General features: G+C 32.8%; 8 protein-coding genes across 8 annotated transcripts; 4 read left to right on the plus strand and 4 right to left on the minus strand.

The window, feature by feature from the left end:
• Window positions 1-1,130: 1,130 nt before the first annotated feature.
• RET3 (coatomer subunit zeta) lies at window positions 1,131-1,667 on the plus strand (the record flags this gene model as incomplete). Its single annotated transcript, XM_020194770.1, has 1 exon — window positions 1,131-1,667. The coding sequence occupies one exon, from the start codon at window positions 1,131-1,133 to the stop codon at window positions 1,665-1,667; it is 537 nt and encodes a 178-aa protein (XP_020044881.1).
• A 1,090-nt stretch (window positions 1,668-2,757) lies between these two features.
• ASCRUDRAFT_39215 (DnaJ-domain-containing protein) lies at window positions 2,758-3,675 on the minus strand (the record flags this gene model as incomplete). Its single annotated transcript, XM_020190919.1, has 1 exon — window positions 2,758-3,675. One exon carries the CDS (start codon window positions 3,673-3,675, stop codon window positions 2,758-2,760), a length of 918 nt encoding a protein of 305 aa, XP_020044882.1.
• A 703-nt stretch (window positions 3,676-4,378) lies between these two features.
• On the plus strand, window positions 4,379-6,290 carry ASCRUDRAFT_15506 (uncharacterized protein). Its single transcript, XM_020189335.1, has one exon. The coding sequence runs from the start codon at window positions 4,413-4,415 to the stop codon at window positions 6,090-6,092; it is 1,680 nt and encodes a 559-aa protein (XP_020044883.1). The 5' UTR covers window positions 4,379-4,412; the 3' UTR covers window positions 6,093-6,290.
• A 422-nt stretch (window positions 6,291-6,712) lies between these two features.
• ASCRUDRAFT_39155 (SKN1/KRE6 family beta-glucan synthesis-associated protein) lies at window positions 6,713-8,419 on the minus strand (the record flags this gene model as incomplete). The annotated part of the gene is made up of 1 exon (XM_020190911.1): window positions 6,713-8,419. The coding sequence occupies one exon, from the start codon at window positions 8,417-8,419 to the stop codon at window positions 6,713-6,715; it is 1,707 nt and encodes a 568-aa protein (XP_020044884.1).
• A 1,578-nt stretch (window positions 8,420-9,997) lies between these two features.
• Window positions 9,998-11,357, minus strand: ZAP1 (Zap1p). The gene has a single exon (XM_020194020.1). It carries the CDS (start codon window positions 11,288-11,290, stop codon window positions 10,436-10,438), a length of 855 nt encoding a protein of 284 aa, XP_020044885.1. The 5' UTR covers window positions 11,291-11,357; the 3' UTR covers window positions 9,998-10,435.
• A 5,086-nt stretch (window positions 11,358-16,443) lies between these two features.
• ASCRUDRAFT_82730 (uncharacterized protein) lies at window positions 16,444-18,903 on the plus strand (the record flags this gene model as incomplete). Its single annotated transcript, XM_020194771.1, has 1 exon — window positions 16,444-18,903. The coding sequence occupies one exon, from the start codon at window positions 16,444-16,446 to the stop codon at window positions 18,901-18,903; it is 2,460 nt and encodes an 819-aa protein (XP_020044886.1).
• A 189-nt stretch (window positions 18,904-19,092) lies between these two features.
• On the minus strand, window positions 19,093-20,628 carry ASCRUDRAFT_10163 (LIM domain-containing protein; the record flags this gene model as incomplete). Its single annotated transcript, XM_020188531.1, has 1 exon — window positions 19,093-20,628. One exon carries the CDS (start codon window positions 20,626-20,628, stop codon window positions 19,093-19,095), a length of 1,536 nt encoding a protein of 511 aa, XP_020044887.1.
• A 208-nt stretch (window positions 20,629-20,836) lies between these two features.
• Window positions 20,837-21,349, plus strand: ASCRUDRAFT_82731 (uncharacterized protein; the record flags this gene model as incomplete). The annotated part of the gene is made up of 1 exon (XM_020194772.1): window positions 20,837-21,349. The coding sequence occupies one exon, from the start codon at window positions 20,837-20,839 to the stop codon at window positions 21,347-21,349; it is 513 nt and encodes a 170-aa protein (XP_020044888.1).
• Between the last annotated feature and the right edge of the window lie 25 nt (window positions 21,350-21,374).

Here is a 21,374-nt window from a genome sequence, read left to right on the forward strand (position 1 = left end):
ATATGAAAGGTTTCTGTTTGTCTTCTTTTTCCAGAGCCTTTTCTAGAGCTTTTTCTGGTTTCAAGGCCATTTTTATTCGGTCTTTCATTGTTGGCTTTGATTTTTGTTCAGCGAAAACGTCTTCTCGAAGAATTCTGAAATGCGGTTCATGAGTGGCTAAACCAAGAAAAATCAAATCAGCATCTAGACCATAAATGCAATGAGTTGTGTTTGGATTATATTCTGGATTTGCTCTTTGAGATCTAATGAAATTCATCAATTTATGTTCACCCTCGCCAGGAACAGAGGAATCAGAGATGACAACATTCAAGTCTTTCCATCCAGGATCAGTCGCTAATTTGTATGCAACCCAATATCTAAGTGATCTGGCTAAAATGTCCATGAAGGGAGTTCCTGGAGTAATTGCATTAGAGTCCCAGTGTTTCTTATTTTTGATTGCATTATCAATGACCTGGCCGTGGATCTGTTCCTTTATCATTATTTGCTTTTCTAACTCCTCTTGTTCAATTTGAGCATCTTTGGCAGACCTAAATCTTCTTGAACGTTGTTGATTCATTTTGGCTCTTGGAGCAACACCATCAATAGCAATGACTAGCACCTTTCTTGGACGAGCCATATTAACAACATTATTAGTATAGATAAAGACTTCAAGCATCATATCTTCCTCTGTTTCCGGAGGAGGTTTATTTTCAGGATGAGCACATGGATGGACAATACCATTCATATCGAGATATAGGTTATCCAACTCCCCATTGGGGTTTGGGGAAGTGTAATCGAAATTGTCATAACTCTCAGGCTGTATTACAGGAGTAATAATCTTGGGGTATTTCAAGGACAACCATCGAAAAAGTGCTGGCACTCCCATTGCAGTTTCAATTAATACAAGATCACAAGAAGCAGGAATTAAAGAATTAGCTAATTCTTTATTAATAAAAGTAAAACCTTTCAACCATTTGAGAAATTCTGCAAAGTTTTTCCAAAAAATAAAATATTAAAAATTTTGCACGTGATGAAGATGAGTTCCGAGGGTCTTCAAAATAACACTTCAACAATTTAATTTCAGCATCACTTCAGTTGAAGCTGAAATAACCAAATCTCTTCGTTTCTATTCTCTGTTTTGGCAACCAACAATGGCTGACTTTTCTCTTTATTCTATAAATGCGATATTGATATTGGATAACGAAGGCAAACGATTATTTGCCAAGTACTACACTCCAATTCATTCTACAGAACCAGCTCCATTTCCAACTTTGAAATCTCAATTGGCATTTGAATCATCATTGTTTTCCAAGACTTACAAATTAAAATCAGACATAATTTTATTCGAAAACCAGGTTGTTGTTTACAAGGAGATTTCAGACATAATCATATATATAATTGGAAATATCGACGAAAATGAGGCATGTTTGTACCAGGTTTTGATAGGACTAAGAGATGCTCTAGATGTTGTATTAAGACATGCTATTGATAAAAAGTCAGTTCAGGAAAACTATGACTTTGTATGTTTGGCTATTGATGAAACCTGTGATGATGGTATTATTTTGGAAACAGAAGGCTCAGTAATTGCTTCCAGAGTTTCAACAAGACCCAGTGCTGAAACTCCTTCATTAAGAAATATTGAATTATCTGAAAAAGGCGTAAGTAAATTAATGTCCTTTTTATTTTAATTTTAGATTTTTATTGTTTTTGTTTGGCTAAACCAACTAAAAAGAGAAATATTTGTTTATTAGTTTTGTGTTAATCGTTGTTTTTTTTTTTGATTGTTCTTCATTAGACATGTTTGATTGGATTTTGATTTTACTGACTTTGCAATTTTATTTTCCATAATTATAGTTTTTTAGCGCTTTACAATTTGCAAGAAAAAAAGTTCAAAGTTTTCAACAACAGCTTTAATTACTATTTTTAATTCTGATTCATATTTATATTTATATTTTATTTATATTTCATTTATATTTCATTTGATTCAGTATTTTTATTCGATAATTTTATTCAACAATTGTATTCGATAATTGTATTTGGTAATTGTATTTAATAATTTTATTCGATAATCTCATTCGATAATTTCATTTGGTATTTTGTTAATGTTTTTTGTATAATATTTTTATTATATATTAAAACGATTAAGGTATAGCTAAGCTTAAAAAACCAAACTTAACTAGATTATTATACTTATTTTTATGTTATACTCTTTTAATAAAAACTAAAAACGAAAAAAAAAGATATACAAAAAAAATAAAACCAAAGAAAAAAAGATCAAGCTAATAAATCAACTATAAAAAGAAAATATAAAGATGGTGGGAAAAAATTATTAAAATAGAAGAAAGAATCTGACTTTTTCATGTTAACATATTAGTCAGTTAACAAAAATTACTATGAATAGAACTGAAAAAGAGGTATTAGTATGACTTAAAGAAATGAACGAAAACATAAAAGTTACTATCGTTGTTGATATTGTTTCAATAAAAAACAAAGAGGAAGATTTGGGTGTGAAGAAGAAGAAAATGAAAATAAAAAAACTTTTCTTTAGTCAACAAACAAGATGGAAAAAAAAGAAAACTTATTTGCTATTGAAGTTTGTTTTTCTGACTCCTTTTTTTCGGATGTTCAAACATTAAATTAAAGAAATGTTTCAAAGTTGTTTTTTTTATTTTATATATACAGACTTTAAATGGAAAATTATTATGCTTATCATGCGTAATATGTTTATTGCGATTGTTATGATCATCGTTTTATTATTATAGCTATTATTAAGTTTAATTAAATTAAACCCATCGAAGCTAATCTGTCACAATTTGGTCTTGGATAATTTCTTCCTTGTTTCAATCTTTCGGTGTCAACAAAAAACCAGCCATGAGCTTCATTTATCAATCTGTTTCTTTCAGTGTTTTCATAAATACATTTTTTATTTAGCATTGTGATGTATTTATTTTCGGCTTTTTTATCTAAAACCCTTAAATCATTTTCAGTTAAATCTTGAAGCGAGGATTCCTTGATATAATAAGGAATGTTATAAACTTGGGTTGATCTTTGAACATTAAAGTTGTTATATGGAGTGAAATAAAAATCAGGGATTTTATTGGAAGTGTGAGCACTAAACATTGATATTATTGGCATTAAAAGTATTAAAAATAAAGGTAACAAACTTTTTAAACTAGTTAAAAAATCTGGAGGTGGTTGGTTGGTGCTGTTTTGATGAGTTTGATAAGTTCTTTGTCTTGGGGGGAAACGATGAGTTGTAAAACCACCAGGACCAAAAGTAAAAGTGGTTCCACGCTGACCACCAAAAAAAATGTTGAATATATCATCATTCATTGGTCTACCATTAAAAGCTTGGAAAGCTGAAAATATATCATCGGGAGCAGGACCATTTGTGGTGGTTCTTTGGAAACCAGAAGTGGAAGCAGAAGGTCTTGAATCAGGGTCTCTTCCAGTCTGATCAAATAACGCTCTCTTTTGTGGGTCAGATAAAATTTCAAAAGCCTTTGAAACTTTCTTGAAAGCTTCAGGTGCCTTTGGGTGCTGGTTCTTATCAGGATGGACTTTCAAGGCCAACTTTCTGTAGGCCTTTTTAATTTCGCCATCAGTAGCAGATTTTTCAACGGATAAAATTGAATAAAATTCACCACTTTTTAATATTTTTTCAACCAAGATTTCCTGTTCTTTCGTATAAGACATTCTGTCAGCTTAATCAACAAATGATTATGGAAGTGAAAGAAAAAAAAACGAGCCAAAAAAAAAGTCAGTTTAGTAAGTGCAAAAAACTGATGTTTTGAGACTAAAATTGATGAGCGAAAGACCTTGGGATCTGGATTCAGTGGAACTTTTAAAGAGAAAAGCTGGTGTTTGTTGGGGAGGAGACTGCAGGAAATTCAGAAATACGCTACTCAATTGTATTCATTGATAAGTTAATACTTTGATGCTAGCGATTAGAAAACAGCAGGAGGAAGCTCAGGAAGCAAAAAAAATAGACAGATCAGCACGGCAAGGGCACGTGTAAAGATGAGGCCGGTGTTGAGGCTCTTCTTGCGCAATTCACGTGTGTCCATGCAGGTCAACGTTAGTAGCGGCATTTAGATATGCTTTCAGTAGTATGGATCTAATAAGCATGTCTATGTATTTCTGTGTGACATAATGCATATATGCATTGTGTTCATCTGGCTGGTTTTGCTTCTTATTGTGCCATCTCTGGCAGAAATACCTTTAATATCAGGACGCTGTTGTATGTGCTAGTAAACCCCTATACATTTTTTGCGAGAGAGCATATCTACAAATGCAACATTGCTTTGTTTTCGTTTATAAAAAATTGTTTAATCTTGGTTTTTGATTTCAAACATAAAAGATCATAATATATTCTTTATATCTTGGCCATATTTCTAATATTTTGCTCAGATACTAGCTAGATTGATCAAAAAATGAACCACCAAGAGATTCAGAACTTGCTTTATCAACAATTCCAATTTTCAGAATCAAGAATCAAATCTTTATACTCGAACTTTGATGATTTAATCGTTGATAATATTGATGGCTATCAGGCAAACTTGCAAATTTGGAAAGACTTATTATCCAAAATCATCTCAAATTTGAATATATTGATATTTGATTTTAGTAACATTCTAGATGATTTAGCTTATCATCACAAATCAAAATCAGAAGACCACTTAATTCCATTGTCCTTAGACACTGTTATAAACGATTTAATCAATGACGATTCAATGGAAAATAGATTTTTTTTACCTCTAACTCTTTTCAACAATTCTAAAACCTCGATTTATTACAAAAAGAATTTGGTTTCAAATTTGGTTTATTGGGTTTTAAACAAATTAACTGTTGGTTTTATTAACAGTGGTATTAATTACAATATTAATAAAAACTCATCGAAATCCTCATCTTCATCATTACTGCTTTCAAAAAAAGGAAATTATCTTAAAAGTGATCAATTCATCAACATCTTCTTTCTAAATAAATTGAGATTGTTAATTCTTGAACAAATCAACGAAGTGAATTTAATAACCAATAAAATCTTTTTAAAAGATGATTTAATCTTAATTTTAAAAAATATATTTCTAACAAAATTAGAATCATTTAATCCAACTTTAAATTATCAAAATAATGAAGAAACCTATTTTGACTCAATTTTCACTTATTTATCAAGAGATAAAAACGACATTATAATTTCAACTGATTCAGCTACTAAGAATCAATTTATTAAATTCAAATCTAGTAATAATGAGTTGACAATAACTGAAGAAGAAAAATCAATTGCTCAAATCAAATACTCAATTAGTTTGCTAAATTTGCAAATCACCAAAACTGACTCAAAAATTTCTGATGTAGAATCAAAAATTAAAAATTTATTGCCAATTACTATCTCCAATAAACCGATAATCAAAATCTACTTGAAATCAAAAAAAGTTTTGCAATCAAATTTAATTAAATTTATTACAAATCTAGATCAATTAGATAGTATTTTAAGCAGTATAAACCAAGCAAAAACTAACATTATTATGGCTGATACTCTTCAAAAATCTAACCTTATTTTGAAAGATTTAAATAATAAAATTAGTTTAGATGAATTGGAAAATCTAATTGATGAAATTGATGATCAAAAATCTCAAATTGATCAAGTTAATCAAGAATTATCAAGATTATCAGATACAAATGATGATATTATTATCAATGAAGAAATTGATAAAGAATTCGAGCAAATGCTAAAGGAAGAGAAATTAAGAGAAGAAAAATTAAAAGAAGAGAAATTAAAGGAAGAAAAATTAAAAGCAGAATTAAAAGCAGAATTAAAAGAAGAATCAAAAGAAAAACAAAATAAAATATTAGCTGAAACCAATCAAAACACACCAACTCCACTTGAAAGTCAACCAAAAGAAGACCTGCTCAAAATTTCGAAAGAGAAAACAGAAGAAACACCTTCTGTCAAAAATAATGAGACCGCAGAATCCTTAGAGGTTTCTACAAATCATTCAAGTTTGGTTGAAAGACTAAATAATTTAAAGATTGCTCACAAAAACTCAGTTGAACAAAATCTTTCCAAAGCTGATCAGGAAAAAGAGAAAGAAAAATTACAAGTTGCAAATTAAACATTATTTTTGGAATTGATTATTTTTTTTTAAAGAGATTTTATATTTTATTATCAAGCCCTTTTAATTATTTTATAGATATACTGGCATTTTATTTCATTTATTTGAGGTTAAGTTATATTAAGCAATCTTTCAAGTATCTCAATTAACTTTTAATAACTTGATACTTCTTTTTTTTTTTAGTGAATACAATCGTTTGGGGTAATTTCTGATTTTATAAGTAAATAATATATGATTTTTTTATAGGTGAATAAGTGTCAAAGTAATTGAAACAATACTTTATTATTAGAAACAAATGCAAAAAAGAAAACGAACTAAAGGAAAATGAAAAATTGAGTTTAATAGTAATAAAATTTTTTAATAAAACAATTTGGTTAAGAGAAGTAAAATAAATAGAAAAAAAAATAAAAAAAATAAAAAAAATAAAAACAAAACAAACAAAAAAAATGAATAAATGAATGAACAAAATAAAAAAAAATCAAACAAGTATATATATATATAAAGGAAAAAAGACCATACCTATTATCATAGAGAAAAAATTTACTTGTATAAAAAAAATAAAACAAATTTAAATGGAAATGAAAAAAAATTGACTAGTAGTGAATAGATAAGTAAAATATTTATTCACAATCTCCTGTTAGTCTATGCTTAGGAAATGTATAACCAGCTTCTTCCCATGTAGTGTAGTTTGGATTTTTATAAGCACGAAGATGGTCTTGAATATAATCATAAGTTGGGTAATCTGTTGGATCACAAGTTACACTAATACTATCGTTTGGTTGGTATATTCTGACATAGTCAATTTTCATTTCGACTGGGAATTTAATAGACTGCCAGTCAATATAGGCCCAATTATTTGAAATACCTAGATTTAAGATCATTGATAGAGGTTCTTTAGCTATTCTTCTCCAGCCGACGTTACCATTGGGAGGTAAAGCCTTTGCATGAACAGTTAGGGTGGGATCATCACCAATAAACCATTGGACGTAACCGTCATCGTTATCATGGAGATATTCAAAGCCATACTTTTGATAGTGGGGCTGGTAGTCACCAAATTGATACCAAGTTACGTTCAATGTGCTTGTTCCAGAGACAGCTTGTTGAAAAGGACCACCACAATAGGTGTTCATGGAGGTAACAGTGTCGTTGTAGATTTCGACATAGTCATAATTTGGGATATACCATATATCATAAGGAGCGATTTGCATTGATTGAGAAGCCACACCAGTTCCCACCGTTGTATCAATGGCAGCTTCTAGGGCATCAATTTCAGGAGCACCTCTACCATTGCCTGGATTTGGATGGTCTTCACCCAGACAGGTGCAGGAGTTTAATTTCTGGCCAGGTAGATAGCTGATGCCATCGGGAGAAGATTGGTTGGGGGTGATACCAGCATCGCAGTCTTCGTAGGAGTAGGGCCAGACACCTTCTGTTGAGCCCAAGAAGCCGGGTCTGGCGATGTTACCCATGGACCAGATACCAGGCCATAGACCAGTGACATTACCAAAGTTGGGCAACATTGCACTGACTTCCATGGCACCCTGTGTGAAGCATAGTTGGTTCCAACTTTGGACCATTCCAGATCTGTAGTACAAGTTGTGGTTTTTGAAGGCGTCCATTCTAAAGATGAGGGTGCCATTGGCGGTTGTTGAAGCATCAGGATCGTACCATTCCAAGTCGTTTGTTGCAGCGTAATGGATATCGGGGCCATTCCAGAACTGGTCGTCGCCTTCATAAAAGGTTCTGCCTTCTTTGTTGAATTCGTCGGAAAAGACCAAGTTCCATTCGGAGCCATCTCTTGCAGTTCTTGTGTAGGCAGAAGATGGGGTATCTGGATCAACCAAGTCAGATCTGATGGCATTTAGGGTTGGGTATTGGTAGGAAGATAGGTATTCAAAGGTCTGGGGTTTTACGTATTCAGTGGCACCAGAGTAGGTCAATATGGGGTAGACCACGAACAAGACCAATAGTGCGAGTAGAAGGAGGATGAAGCTGAACAAGCCTAGGCCAGATTTCTTGTCCATTGCTTTTAAGTCGTACAAGAGCCTGTGGTTGTCATATTCAGCGTCGTTGATTGGGTCGGGGTTGTGAAGGTAGTCATCGTCTTCGATTTCGTCCATATGTAGAGGAAAGGCAGAAGCAGGATAGCCACCAAATGGAGAGGAATCGGCATCAGCTAGAAAGAGATTAGTCTTTGAGTTTGAGGAATTGTTTGAGAAATCTGAGACGTAGGAGTAGGTGTTGTTACTTCTTTGCAGCTGGGAGTCAGTATTGATACTGTTGTGGTGGTTAAGATTTCTGTGGGTATTGGGGTTGGGATTATTCATACCTTGTAGAGTTAGAGAGGAATCGTATCTATTGATGCCGGCAGGGATGAGGTTGTCAGAGGAGTTTTTGGAAGTGTTGATGTTGGCATTATCGTATGTGGATAGGCGATTTGGTGAATCGTAAGAGGTGTTGTTAGATAAGGGGTAGTTGTTGGGTATATCCTTTGCAGTGTTGTTGACGTTATTGAGTAAATTTGAATTTGAGTTGGAAGCGGATGGGACGTTGTTATCGTTGAAGGGATTTTTTGAATCAAAGTCGCTTTCAGCATCGGAAGATGAGTCTAGTAGAACTTTACTTCCATTGTTGTTGATTTTTGAGTGATAAGAGGCAGAGTGACTGTCTAAGCCATTGCTATTTAGGATGTTTGGGTTATGGTTTGTATTGTTGTCGAAGTCGTCAAGGCTGTAGGAGCTGCCATTATTGTAGTTGGTACTGTAGTTGTTTGAGTTTAAATTGTCCTGGAGAGGGATGTCATTATCTAGAGGATGGTAGTTTCCAGTCAAGTCTCTGGAGGCCATTTTGCAAATCTAATAAAGGTAAAAGTGGATGTGGACGTGGACGTGGATGTAAAAAAGCAATATCCAGCGAGAGATACAAGGAGGAGACAATAAAAAGTGAACAGCAACAGCAATAAGGCAGAGCAATAGAAGTAGACAGTTGTTAGTTCCTAGAGACTAGTGCCCAGCAGCGAATAGTGAATGTGAATAGTAAACAGATATGAATAGATGAGTAGATATGAATATATATGAACAAGACAGCCAGAGGATAAATATGTTGGAGGTTCAGGAAAATAAAAATAAGATTTGCAAACTGGAAATTTGCAAAATCGCAAAACTGAAAAATCATCCAGTGGGCAAATTAGGTTGCTGGAGGGAATGCGAAGGAAGAAACAGTGCTTTTGGGATTGAGCAGCAGGAGCAGAAGACATTTGTCATGATTTGTAAGAAATGCCCTAAGTGTTTCCATTCGAGTGTGAGCAGATCCAGCACCATCAGCACTATTTCGCACTGTTCCAGGGCTTGAGCAGTGCTTGAGCAATACTTCGGTGCTCTATCTATGCTCAAGTTTCTAGAACCAGACCCAGACCCATCTTCAGAAGGACCAATTCTGTACCTGCAGATTAAGCCTCCGAAAGACACCGAAGCCATGCAACCCGCGGACACAAACACCAAGAGCCGCAGCGCTGGGCGGGTGCTTCCTCCTGAGCTGCTGGTGCAGAAGCAGCCTCACGAGCTCTTGCAGCTTCAGAAGGAAATGCTGTGCAAAGTGGCTGTTGTGGAGAGGTGCTTTCGAAACACTTTGAGAAGCTGCTACCAAAAGGCCGTGAAGCCTCTTAAGCTTTCGCTTCCAAAACAAGCTAGCTCAGATCTCTCCCAGCAGAAATTCTGGGTCATATCCCCGGTTGTTTCAGCGTGATCTAGACTTCCACTTCTTTCGCGCGTCGTGCCCTCGTCGCTAAAAATAGCTTTCTTGAGCTGCATTCTTCGTGTTGCACAGGTGCCGGAGAATCTATTGGGGCAATGCTCCAGTGCGTTCACAAAAAAGCTTCTTGTCTCCACGGCGCAACAGAGAGCGGCCGTTGCTCCGTCCGTGTTCAGGCCGCTAGACGGATTGGTCAGCGCTTATTCTATACACACGTGAAATGGTCGGATCTCGTTTGTCGTCTGCTCTGATCCCAACGGTTTTTGATTTCCGACTTTGCACCAATTAATCCAAACCCTATATTGATGATCTTCTCCAAACTGCAACAATGAAATGTCTCTCGACTTTTTATTTATAACACCCACAAACCGCTTTGCTTTATCTGGGCTCGAAGACAAAATGTTTCAGCCAACTCAAAAATAATTGTTTAAATTACTAAATCAAAATCAAAAAAATTATGTCAAATTAATGAATGAGCAACATTAAATAATAAATAATAATAAATGATAAATAATTAAAATTAATAAAGAAAGCAAAAGTGACACATTCTATAATAATTTATCCTAATGTCAACAACAACACAAATCACCTTGTTAATTGCTGTTCAATCCAATTCCAATCGTCTTGATCTTCAATTCCTTCGCTTCCTTTTTTTCATGTCTCATCAAGTGTCCTCTTAGTTGCTCCTCTCGGTCAAAACTTCGACAGCATTTCTTGCACTTGTACTTCTTTTCATGAATTCGCATATGTTTGGTCAAATTTGAACTCTCACTAAATCTTTTTCCACACCCTGGATACTTGCAAACTAATGGTTTTTCGCCTGAATGGATCCTTAAATGAATCGTTAACGACGAACTCGTGGTAAACGTCTTTGAACATATTTTACATTTAAATGGTTTTTCTCCCGAATGAATCCTCATATGCTGTTGTAACATTGTATCAACTGAAAACCGATGTTGGCAAATTGAACAAACAAACGGTTTATGCTTCGTATGAACATGTAAATGTCGAACTATCTTTTGTCTTTGATTAAAAATTCGATGATTTCTTTCACATTCTTCCCAACAACATGTATATTGCGATTTTCCAGACCCGACATGCTCTTGAATTATATGATTGGTTAAATCATTAGTATTATTAAATGCTTTATTACAATGTATCATCTTCTCATTTCCATCACCATTTTTACTGTTCTTATTACCATTCCTACCATTCTTATTACTCTTATTACTCTTATTATTCCTATTTTCTTCATAATTCATTTCCCATTTACAATAATGAACCCTCTTTTCATCCAGTTCAACACTTCTCTCATCTTCATTACCACTATTATCACTAACACTATCATTCCTTTCTCCATTATTAAATTTATAAATCGCTCCTTTATTAAATCCATTTTTACTTCCAATAGATGAAATCAGCATTTCAGGACTTAGAATAAAGTTCATTTCGTTATTTCTCTTCAACAATATTCCCCCATTGTTATTATTATTATTATTATTATTATTATTATTATTATTATTATTATTATTATTATTATTATTATTATTATTATTATTATTATTATTATTATTATTNTATTATTATTATTATTATTATTATTATTATTATTATTACTATCATTATTATTATTATTATTATTATTATTATTATTATTATTATTATTATTATTACTATCATTATTATTATTACTATCATTATTATTATGAATTAAATTCACTCCATTTAAATTCACATCGTTTAAATTCACTCCATTTAAATTCATTTCATTCAAATTCACTCCACTCACTCCATTCATCCCACTATTATCATATCCATCAATAACACTCACATTTCTATAATTATTTCCATGATCCGTACTAAGATGATTAAACAATGAAAAAAAATTATCTCCCTGGAAATTACAACTCAACCACTCACAATCATAATAATTGCCATCATTACTAGTATCTCCCACTAAATTGCTATTAACATTATTCCCACTACTCTCAACTAAACTATTATTCATCTTGCATTCATCATTCTCACTTTTATTACCATTACCATTACCATTACCCCTACTATTATTATTATTATTATTATTATTATTATTATCACTAGTATTACCAATGAAAAGATTACCAGAAACATTACTATTATCAATATTAAACTTTTTTTCTTTATTCTCATTAATATACTCCGTCAAATGCTTAATAAACACATCAACATCAACCTCTTTTGAATTTAACAATTCATATTCAGTTTTCAAAAAATCTTCTCCTTTCTCATTCCCATTTCGATTTAACTGCTTCCATTTTTCACCATCCACATTCTTCTCATTGATAACAGCATCAGAACTACTAACACCAATATTGTTCATAGAACTTTCGTTCAATATCAAATTTTGCCCTTTCGAGTTACAATACTCAGATAATAAATGATCTTTAACAACATGTCTCTGGAAATCATTATAATCCAAAATTGTACTGAAACAATTATCCCATTGACACTTGTTATTATACTTGTTAAGATTTTCATTATCACCACCTAAATTCATATTTTCATTTTCATTTTCATTTTCATTTCCATTTCCATTTCCATTTCCATTTCCATTTCCATTTCCATATTCATTGATATTTTGATTCAAACTCATTTCATTTTCAATACCAATACTACTATTATAACCCATTTCATTTTTATTGCTAATACTGTCATTTAATTTTCTTTTCTTAAAATTACTTTTTCCATCAGCGCTGTTTCGATTATCATTATCAATATCAATACCATCATTTCGACTATCGCACCCAGCATTTGGATTATCAATATTGATGTCATTATCGGTACTATTTGTCTTTACAAATGTTTTAAGGTTAACTAATAATTGAACCATATTCATAACTAAATCGTTAAGAGTGTTCTGATTAGCAATTTGATTGGTATTTTCAGGCAATTTTATGATACTGTTTATATTATTATTTATAATGTTTTCATTAGCAGATTTATTATAAGCGATAGCGTTTTTATTGTTATTATCATTATTTTTAGGAGTGGTAGTAGCATTATTAATATGGCTATTGTCACTGTTTTCATCCTTTGAAATGAAATTATTCGCTAAATTATTAATTGAACATAGACACTCTAGAGTATTTTTTTTCCAGATTGGCTTTTTATTTTGATTATTGTTAGATAAAAAGAAACAGTTATCATTAGAAACAGTACAATTACCATCTTTGCAACAGTCGAAATAGTTTTGAACATCTTTATTCGTTGAATTGGTGGTATTTTCAGCATTGAACGTATTGCTGTTACCATTAATAGAAGGATTTGAAACTGTTTCAGTATTGATAATTATGTTTGAAGGGTTCAAATTAATATTGTTTATCAAGTTTAAACCATTAGGAGTTTGTGGGACTAAAGTGGATGATTTTGAAGAATTAGAAGAGGTTGAACTTTGGTAAGGATTACAATTATGACAATCGTGGTAATTAGAATGATTATGATTATAATTATGATTATGATTATAATTATGATTATGAGAATGAGAATGAGCATAGTTCTGAAAGTAGAAATTATTTTGATTATTTTGATTATTTTGATTATTTTGATTGATTTGGTTGATTTGATTATTATGGTTAAAGTTATTGTTAATATTTTGTTGATGGTGTGGATCGTTGGTTAAATTTTGAATTTCACAATTATCTAATTGGTTCGCACAAACAAATTGATTGCAATTTAGATTATCGCAAATATCAAAGTCAAAACAAGATAGGAAGTTTGAATCTAGGTGGTTTGATTGGAATTTTTCTTGTAATTCAAGTGAGATGTTGAAATTACTATAATCCATAAAAGGGTGATGGTTTATATTGTTATCAAGGGGTTGAATATCATTATTTTCATTTTCGTTTTCATCTTCGTTCTTGATTTTATTTTCATTTTTGATCTTATTTTCATTTCTAATCTTATTTTGAATATTATTATTATTACTGTTATTATTAAGAGGGTTGAGAGGGTTGAGAGCATTGAGAGTGTTGAAGTTATTAGGATTGTCGATACTGTTAAGATTATTGTGATTATTAGTATTTTGCAGGTTATCCAGAGCAAAATTAGTATCTGATTGATTAAATTCATTATGATTCTCATCACAACATAGTTTTAATAACTGCTGGGGATAAGAGATTCGCTGATTTTTTTTATTTGTATTTGAAGGAAATTTAAGAATATTTTGATGAAGCTGATCATACATGTCTTCTATTTGATTATTACAACAGACATTGTTTTTATTATTGATATTGATATCGTTCTGTGCATGATTATTATTGCTATTATTATTGTTATGGAGATGAGGATGGGAATGCGTATGAAAGTTATTAAAGGAATCAGAGAGAAAATTAGGGTCAAAATTAGATTCGTCAAAAGAGTTTTGCTGAGATATTTCCTTAATAGAGGTATTATTGGAAGTGATATTATTGTTGTTTATATTATTATTTATATTGCTATTGTTATTGATGTTGGTGTTGTTAACGTTAGTGTTAGTGTTAGTGTTGGTGTTGGTGTTAGGGCTGGTATTAGGGTTATTAATATTGTTGTTATGAATATGGCCATGGATATGAGTGTGGTCATGATGGTTATAGATATGACTATAGAGGACTCCATTTTTTAATTTAATAGTAGGTATATTGATGGAGGAGGTTCTTGTCATTTCTTTGACATTAAGACTATCCAAGCTTATATCATTAGTGGTATTGTTGATATTAGTATTGGCATTGGTAATGTTATCGTTGCTATCGCTAATATCGTTATTATCAGTTTCAGAGGAATTAAGCTTTAAATGATGAAAATTTTTTTTATCAATAATTTGATGTTGAACAGTTGATTGGGAAGTTTTGTTCTTGAAAGGGTGATTATGGGATTGCCTTTGCTTTTGATCCTGGTCCTGATCGAGTTTTTGATCATTTTGGTTTCTTTGCCGAAGAGGTTTTTTGTTCTGAAAGACAAAATCCTCAGAGGAAGTTGTTGAAGCCATTGTGAAAAGAGCAAAAAAAGAATAAAATACAGAATACGACTTTTTTCTCAACAAACCGTATAAGAATTGGAAGAACTCAAAGTATCCAAATCAAATTGCTAAAGTTCGAAGAATAAGCTGAAGAAAATCAGGCTCAAACCAATCACAATCAATGGAAGTAGATGAAGATAAAAGAGAAAAAACAAACAGTGATTAACGAGACAAAGAATCTGGTCAATTAAACACACCAAATCAGGCCAAAACGAGTTGTGGTTAGTGGTTCGTTGCAAACGCAGCCGACGGTTTAGAATTTCTCACAGCACACAGCAAATTAGCAGAGAATCAGCGAGGAATCAGCAACTTTTTGAGTTCCAGCTCCAGCTCCAGCACACACCTGAAAACAGCTTTCGATGCCCTTTCTCTTCTTCTGAGGGTATACTTGTTTTGCTTTCCAACCACAAAACTACCTCGCTGGTTACACCTGCAGCTTTGACACAAGCTCCGTCCCTGTGGAGCCAAGCACCACAGTCCCACACGCATGGTAGGCTGCGCAACATATGCAGAAATGCAGTGAAGTATATTACGGAACAACCGGGTGCAGCACATGTGACTGTGACACATGACCAAGTGCACAACCACCAGTGTGGGTGTCACGAGGCAGAGTCACCTGACTGAGTGCTATTGTTTCTCTTCTCCACGGTTCAACTGCGCTGGAACTTCAAACGTTTTACTGCTGTATTTGGCGACAGTCCTGCAGCTATTTAAAGTGCGAGCTTCAAAGTCGATCTGTTAACGTTGCTTATCTCAAGAGTTAAGACCGGCGATCTTTGTTTGTCTGAGTACTTGCCTCCTCGCTCTTCTTATTCTCCTGTTATTAGGCCTCCTCCATCGCTCTACTTGAATACTTCAACCAAGTTTTCCAATAATTTACGGGATTAACAGCTCAAGATTCCCAGCTCAAATCCTTTCAAACCTTGATCAGCCTATATACCCTTTTATAACTACCACTCCATGTAATTCACGAATTTCACGTTACAAAAATCTTTTTTTTATTTATCACTTTCAAACCGTAAAACCCTTTGGCTCAGCAATTATATCCAATTTTTCAAATCCATAAACACAATGCTTTTTCATATACCTATACTCTCTTGCTCTTGCTCACTCTATTTACTTACTATCATTCTCTCTTAAAAACAAAAATATTGTATTTATTGTATTCTAATTTTTGAATTGTTTTATTCAATTTGACTTAAGAATTTATCCACTTTTAATCTATTTTTATTTTATTTTTATTTTTATTTTTATTTTTATTTTCATTTTCATTTTCATTTTCATTTTCATTTTATTTCAATTTAATACCCAACTATGGATTCCTTTGAAGATTATTCTCACCCAGGAAATCTTATATATATAGTACCAATTTTCTTCCATCCTATTGTTTAATTCTTTTCTTTTAGCTTATTAATATACCAATCATTTGATTATCTATTAACCAACAACCAGTCACTCATTTAAATTCTGTAATATTATCTTCCCTTTTTTTTGCTATAGTTTTTTTCCTCCCCTCTGTCTTTTTATTACCTCTCTGTTGGTCAATTATTTCCAAATATACTTCTCAAAATGTTTTCCAAATCTTCTCTTTTAGCTCTTACTGGTTTCTTAGTAACCAAATCTTCCGCTAGCTTTGCAAGAACAATTGAAAGTGCTCAAACAACAACCCAAACTTCTGCCGATGTTGTGTGCACCTCCATTTTTGAAGAATGTCCCAACAATGATTTCACCACTAACCAATTGATATACCCAAGTGCCGATATCTCTATTTATGATGTCTCATATTGTAAATGTGGTACTTATGCTGTCAAAATTAATTTTAAAGCTTATGATACTTTAGATATTGATGCTCTTTCAAGCTTGAAAATCACTGGTCTTACTGGTTTGCAAAATTCAATCACTCTTTACTCTGATATATCAACTTCCTCTTCTAGAATCACTAGTCCAGGTGAATGGTCTGTCGATGCAGAAGTTAATGTGGATGAAAAAGATGGATATGTTTGCATGAAACCATTTAATATTGAATATAAATGGTGTGATGGCTCAGACGGTAGTAAATGTTCTGCATGGTGTTACGATACCACTTATCTGTACTCAACTGGTTGTGATGGTAGCACCGATTCTTCTAATTATTGTTGGAAAATCGGTTGTGATGGTCATCCTGAATCTTCTTTAAGTACCGATACTGTCTCTGAAACTTATGCTTGTTCCGGTTCTGATTGCGTTCAATCCACTGAAAGTGAAACCGATTCTATCTCTTATGGCTGCACTGGCACAGAATGTCTTCAGTCATCTTTCACAACTATCAGCCCAACAACTTTCTATACTGAATCTGAATCTGAATCTGAGCTTGAATCTGAGTCTGAATCGAAAACCAAAACCAAATCAAAAACTAGATCAAGATCAAAAACTCATTATACTAAATCAACTTATTTTTCCCCATCTCTGGAAACCTATGTCTCTCATACTGGTGATATAGATTCAAAATCAACCTTTTCTCAATCTACTGATGTTATCCCATCATCCTCTGAAGTTTTCTCACAAAGTACCTCTTCACCTGTTTCTTTAATTTATAGTTCAAGTTATACTTCATATGCTGAAAGCCCTTCTTACAGTTCTTATGTCTTTTCGTTCTCTTCATTATCAGCCCCCTCAGAATCATCTTCAATCCCTGAAAGCTCTCTTTTCACTGGTGATATTGACTTTAAATCACTTTCTTCTTCTACTTTAGATGGTTTATCAAAAACATCATCTGTTGTCCCAAGCTCTTCTTATGTTAGCTCCGAAATCTTCAGTGAATCATATTCACAGGTTGTTAGTTCTGAATACATTAGCTCATCATATTTCAGTTCAGTCATTGTCTCCTCTTCTTATTTATCCGTTCCATCTGAATCTTCTATTGCTCAAAGCTCTTCAGAATTACTTTCATCCTCTTCATTGGCTGGTCCATCAAAATATTCTTCTGCCGTCGAAAGTTCTGTCGCTGTTAGCTCTGAAGTTCTCTCTTCATCTAAGATCTCCTCGTCTAAACCATCTAAAATATCCACATTATCAACCGTTTATGAAACTGAAGTTGCTTCATTCACAACTGTTATTACTGTTACAAGTTGTAGTTCTGATGCACCATGTTCAGAAGTTGAAGTTGAAACTGGTGTTACTGTTTTTACCACCACTATTAACAAGGAAGTAACTGTATATACAACATACTGTCCATTGACTGCCACTAAGACTTATGTTCCAGTTGTTTCAACTTTCATAACGACTTCAACAGCTGAAGAGACAACCTTACTTACTGTTACCTCATGTTCTGAAGAATCATGTTCATCATCTATAGTTACCACAGGTGTCACTTATGTTACTTTGACCACGAAGAAAAACATTACTATTTTCACTAGTTACCATCCACTTACTACAACCAATGTTGTTTCAACAACAAGTCTTTCTGAAGCTAAAAACCCATCTACTACTGAAGAACCAAAAGGTTCTATTCCAATTCCAGAAGAAGAAAAAGAATCTACAACTGAAAAGGCAAAAACTAATGTCCCAAAAACTAACGAAATTAGTATTAGTAAATTATCCTCAAGCACTCTTGAAGGTGAACATCAAACATCTGATGAGTCTAAGACTACATCTGAAACACCAAAAAGTACAACGCCAGTTCCGGAAGAAGAAGAACAGCCCAAAACTGGTGTTCCAAAGTCTAAAGAAATTATCATTGAAAAGTCATCTTCAAGTACTCTTAAAGGAGAATTTGAAACATCTGATGAATCTAAGACCACATTAAGTTATGCTGAAACCACCGCATCTGATTATTTTTCAGAAAACTACACTATTATTGATCTTGATGGAACCACAGAATATGTTCCATATAACTATACAATCAGCAAAAAGCAATCTAGTAGTACATTATTAGGTGAAGCTAAAGAAACCCAATCAATTCTCTTAGCCAACGATGGCATTGTTGCTAAATTGAGCGTTAAAACTATTTTCAGTTCTGTTTTAGGTGCTATCACTGTTTTATTATTGTAATTTAGTTAAAGTTTTTAATTAAAATTTAGAAAAAATAAATATAAAAATTTCAATTCATTATTAAGCTAAAGAGACGGTTTCATCATTAAGGTGAAGAGACATTTTCTGTATTTAGCATTAAATAAACGTTTTCATTTTTTTTTTATTGTATCGTTTTTATGAGTAATTTATAAACAATTTATGAGTTAATTATGATTGAAAATAACATGAAAGATGATAGAATCTTTTACTTTTTATTAGATATTTTTTACCATCAAGTTTGACATGTTTTTTCTTAATTCTAAGTTCAATAAATTTTTCGTTTTGAAAATCTATTTTTTGTTTACAAGAGTAGCATTTGAAGAAACCCTTTAGGTATTTTTTGTAATGATTTTTGCAAAAGATTTTATTTGATAGTTCAAAGAATTGTAAGTTTTGATTTGATAGATAGGAGGTTTGGCAGATTGAGCATTTAAGATGGTTTAAATGGAAATTCTGGATGTTTTGGAAAGAATTTGAGGTATTGAATTGGATTGATATATAAGAGTTATCTTTAATTGGAGATTGACAATGAAAACAAATTAGGTTTAATTTTTTATAATAATGATGCTCACATAATTTTTGAGAATTATTATAGATGTAGTAATTTGAAGGACAAGGGGTATTACAGATATCGCAGTTAAAACAAGAAGAGTGGTAGTAGTTTGAATTAAATTTTAGTGATTTTTCATTTATGATTGTATGATGACAGTTTGAGCAAGATTTATTTTGAATTTTTGTATTAGTGTTTTTTTGATTATTATTATTTTTTTGATTATTATTATTATTATTATTATTATTATTATTATTATTATTATTATTATTAGTGGTAGTTGTGTTTAGCTTTGGTAAATGAGAAGAATTTGAAATGGAAGATAAAGAGTCTATGTCAAGGGTTAATAAATGGGAGGGTATGATGGTATCATTTGTTGTGTCTATATTGGTTTTATCTTGAGTATCTTGATTATCTTGAGTACTTTGAGTGTTTTCTATACTTTTTATATTATCTATATTATTATTTTGATTATTGTTGTTATGAATTGATTGGGTATCATTAATATAGTAATAATAAGGAAAATTAAAATGATTAGTGTTGGCGGTAAAATTTTTATTGTAATTTTTATTATAAATATTATTCGTAGTATTACTTTTATAGTTATTGTAATCGTTGTGGTTATAATTACTGGATAAATAGGGATTTAGATTATTATCAGATAAAGAACTGGATATAATTGAGTTTGTCTTTGATTTAAATTTTTTAAAAGTCTTTGACAGGATACTTAGTAGATTTTTTGGAGAAAAGGAAGATGAAGTATGTTTCTGGAAATTGATATAAATATCATCATTATCGTCGTAACTGTTATGGTTATTATTCCTGTTATTAATCTGGTTATTGTAGTTATAGTTATAACTATAATTATAATTACAATTATAATTGTAATTGTAATTGTTATTGATGTTATCAAAGGATAACCGGTTATTTAAATTTGAGATGGAAAATTTTTGGAATAATTTTTTTGTAGTGGATAGGATTGGAGTGGAATTTGCTCTTTTAAACTGAGGTCTTTCAGAATCAGATGGAGCATTATGGTCGATGTTACTGATGGTGTTCTTGCTGTTGGAGAGGTTTGAGGTTAAGATGGTCGATCGAGCGCTGGTGTTGACGGAACGAAGATCGTTATTCAAGTGCAATTTGATGGGGAACATTTGAGAACTGGGAGGGAGAATGGGGTACACAGTATAGAGAAAGCAAGCTGGAGAAAACAAGAGGGAAAGAGGAAAACATATTGGGCTAGCCAACAGAGGCCTGGAGGTTGTTTGTTAGGTGCAAGAATAGAAGCAATGGCAATCCTTTGAAGCAGCAGAGTATTTCGACTTGAAAGGAGGTGCTCAATCAGATCTGTCTCGCTTTAAAATGGAGGCAGATGCCCAACCTGCAGCTGAACAAAGCACATTGGATGAACAAGCACGCCAGCAGAAGCAGCACCAGCACAGCAGGAGCAACACCAACAAAAACGAGATGAGCACCACAACCAGCACAACCAACACCGGCAGAGAAGCAGAAGCAGAAGAAGCACCAACAGCACACGCAGCACAATCAAAAGAAGCACAGCCAGAAGAAGCTACTCGGAGCAACAGGCGACAGCAGATCGTGGAACACTGCTATTTATACCTTGCTGACCTCTCCAGGAGCGCTGTCGCGTGTGCTGCCTGTGCTGCCTGTGCTGCCTGTGCTGTTTGTGCCTCCTCTGCCTGTGTTTGTGTTTGGTGCTGCCTGTGCTGCGTAGCGCTGCGGCCGTTTTTGATTTGTCAACAACACGAAAAAGTGTCGGCGCTTAGCTCTGCTCCATCGTTGCCTTTCTCCAACTTCATCTTCACCATCGCCTTCTCCACCATCTTCCTCTTGCTGAGACCACAGCTTCTCTAGCACCATTTCCAGCAACATTTCCAGA

This window comes from Ascoidea rubescens (genome assembly GCF_001661345.1).
Source record: "Ascoidea rubescens DSM 1968 unplaced genomic scaffold ASCRUscaffold_17, whole genome shotgun sequence".
Lineage (NCBI taxonomy): Eukaryota > Fungi > Ascomycota > Saccharomycetes > Ascoideales > Ascoideaceae > Ascoidea > Ascoidea rubescens.

Coding starts and splice junctions, on each gene's coding strand:
- ASCRUDRAFT_15506 (XM_020189335.1), top strand. CDS start 4,413: ATGAACCACCAAGAGATTCAGAACTTGCTTTATCAACAATTCCAATTT.
- ZAP1 (XM_020194020.1), bottom strand. CDS start 11,290: ATGAACTTTATTCTAAGTCCTGAAATGCTGATTTCATCTATTGGAAGT.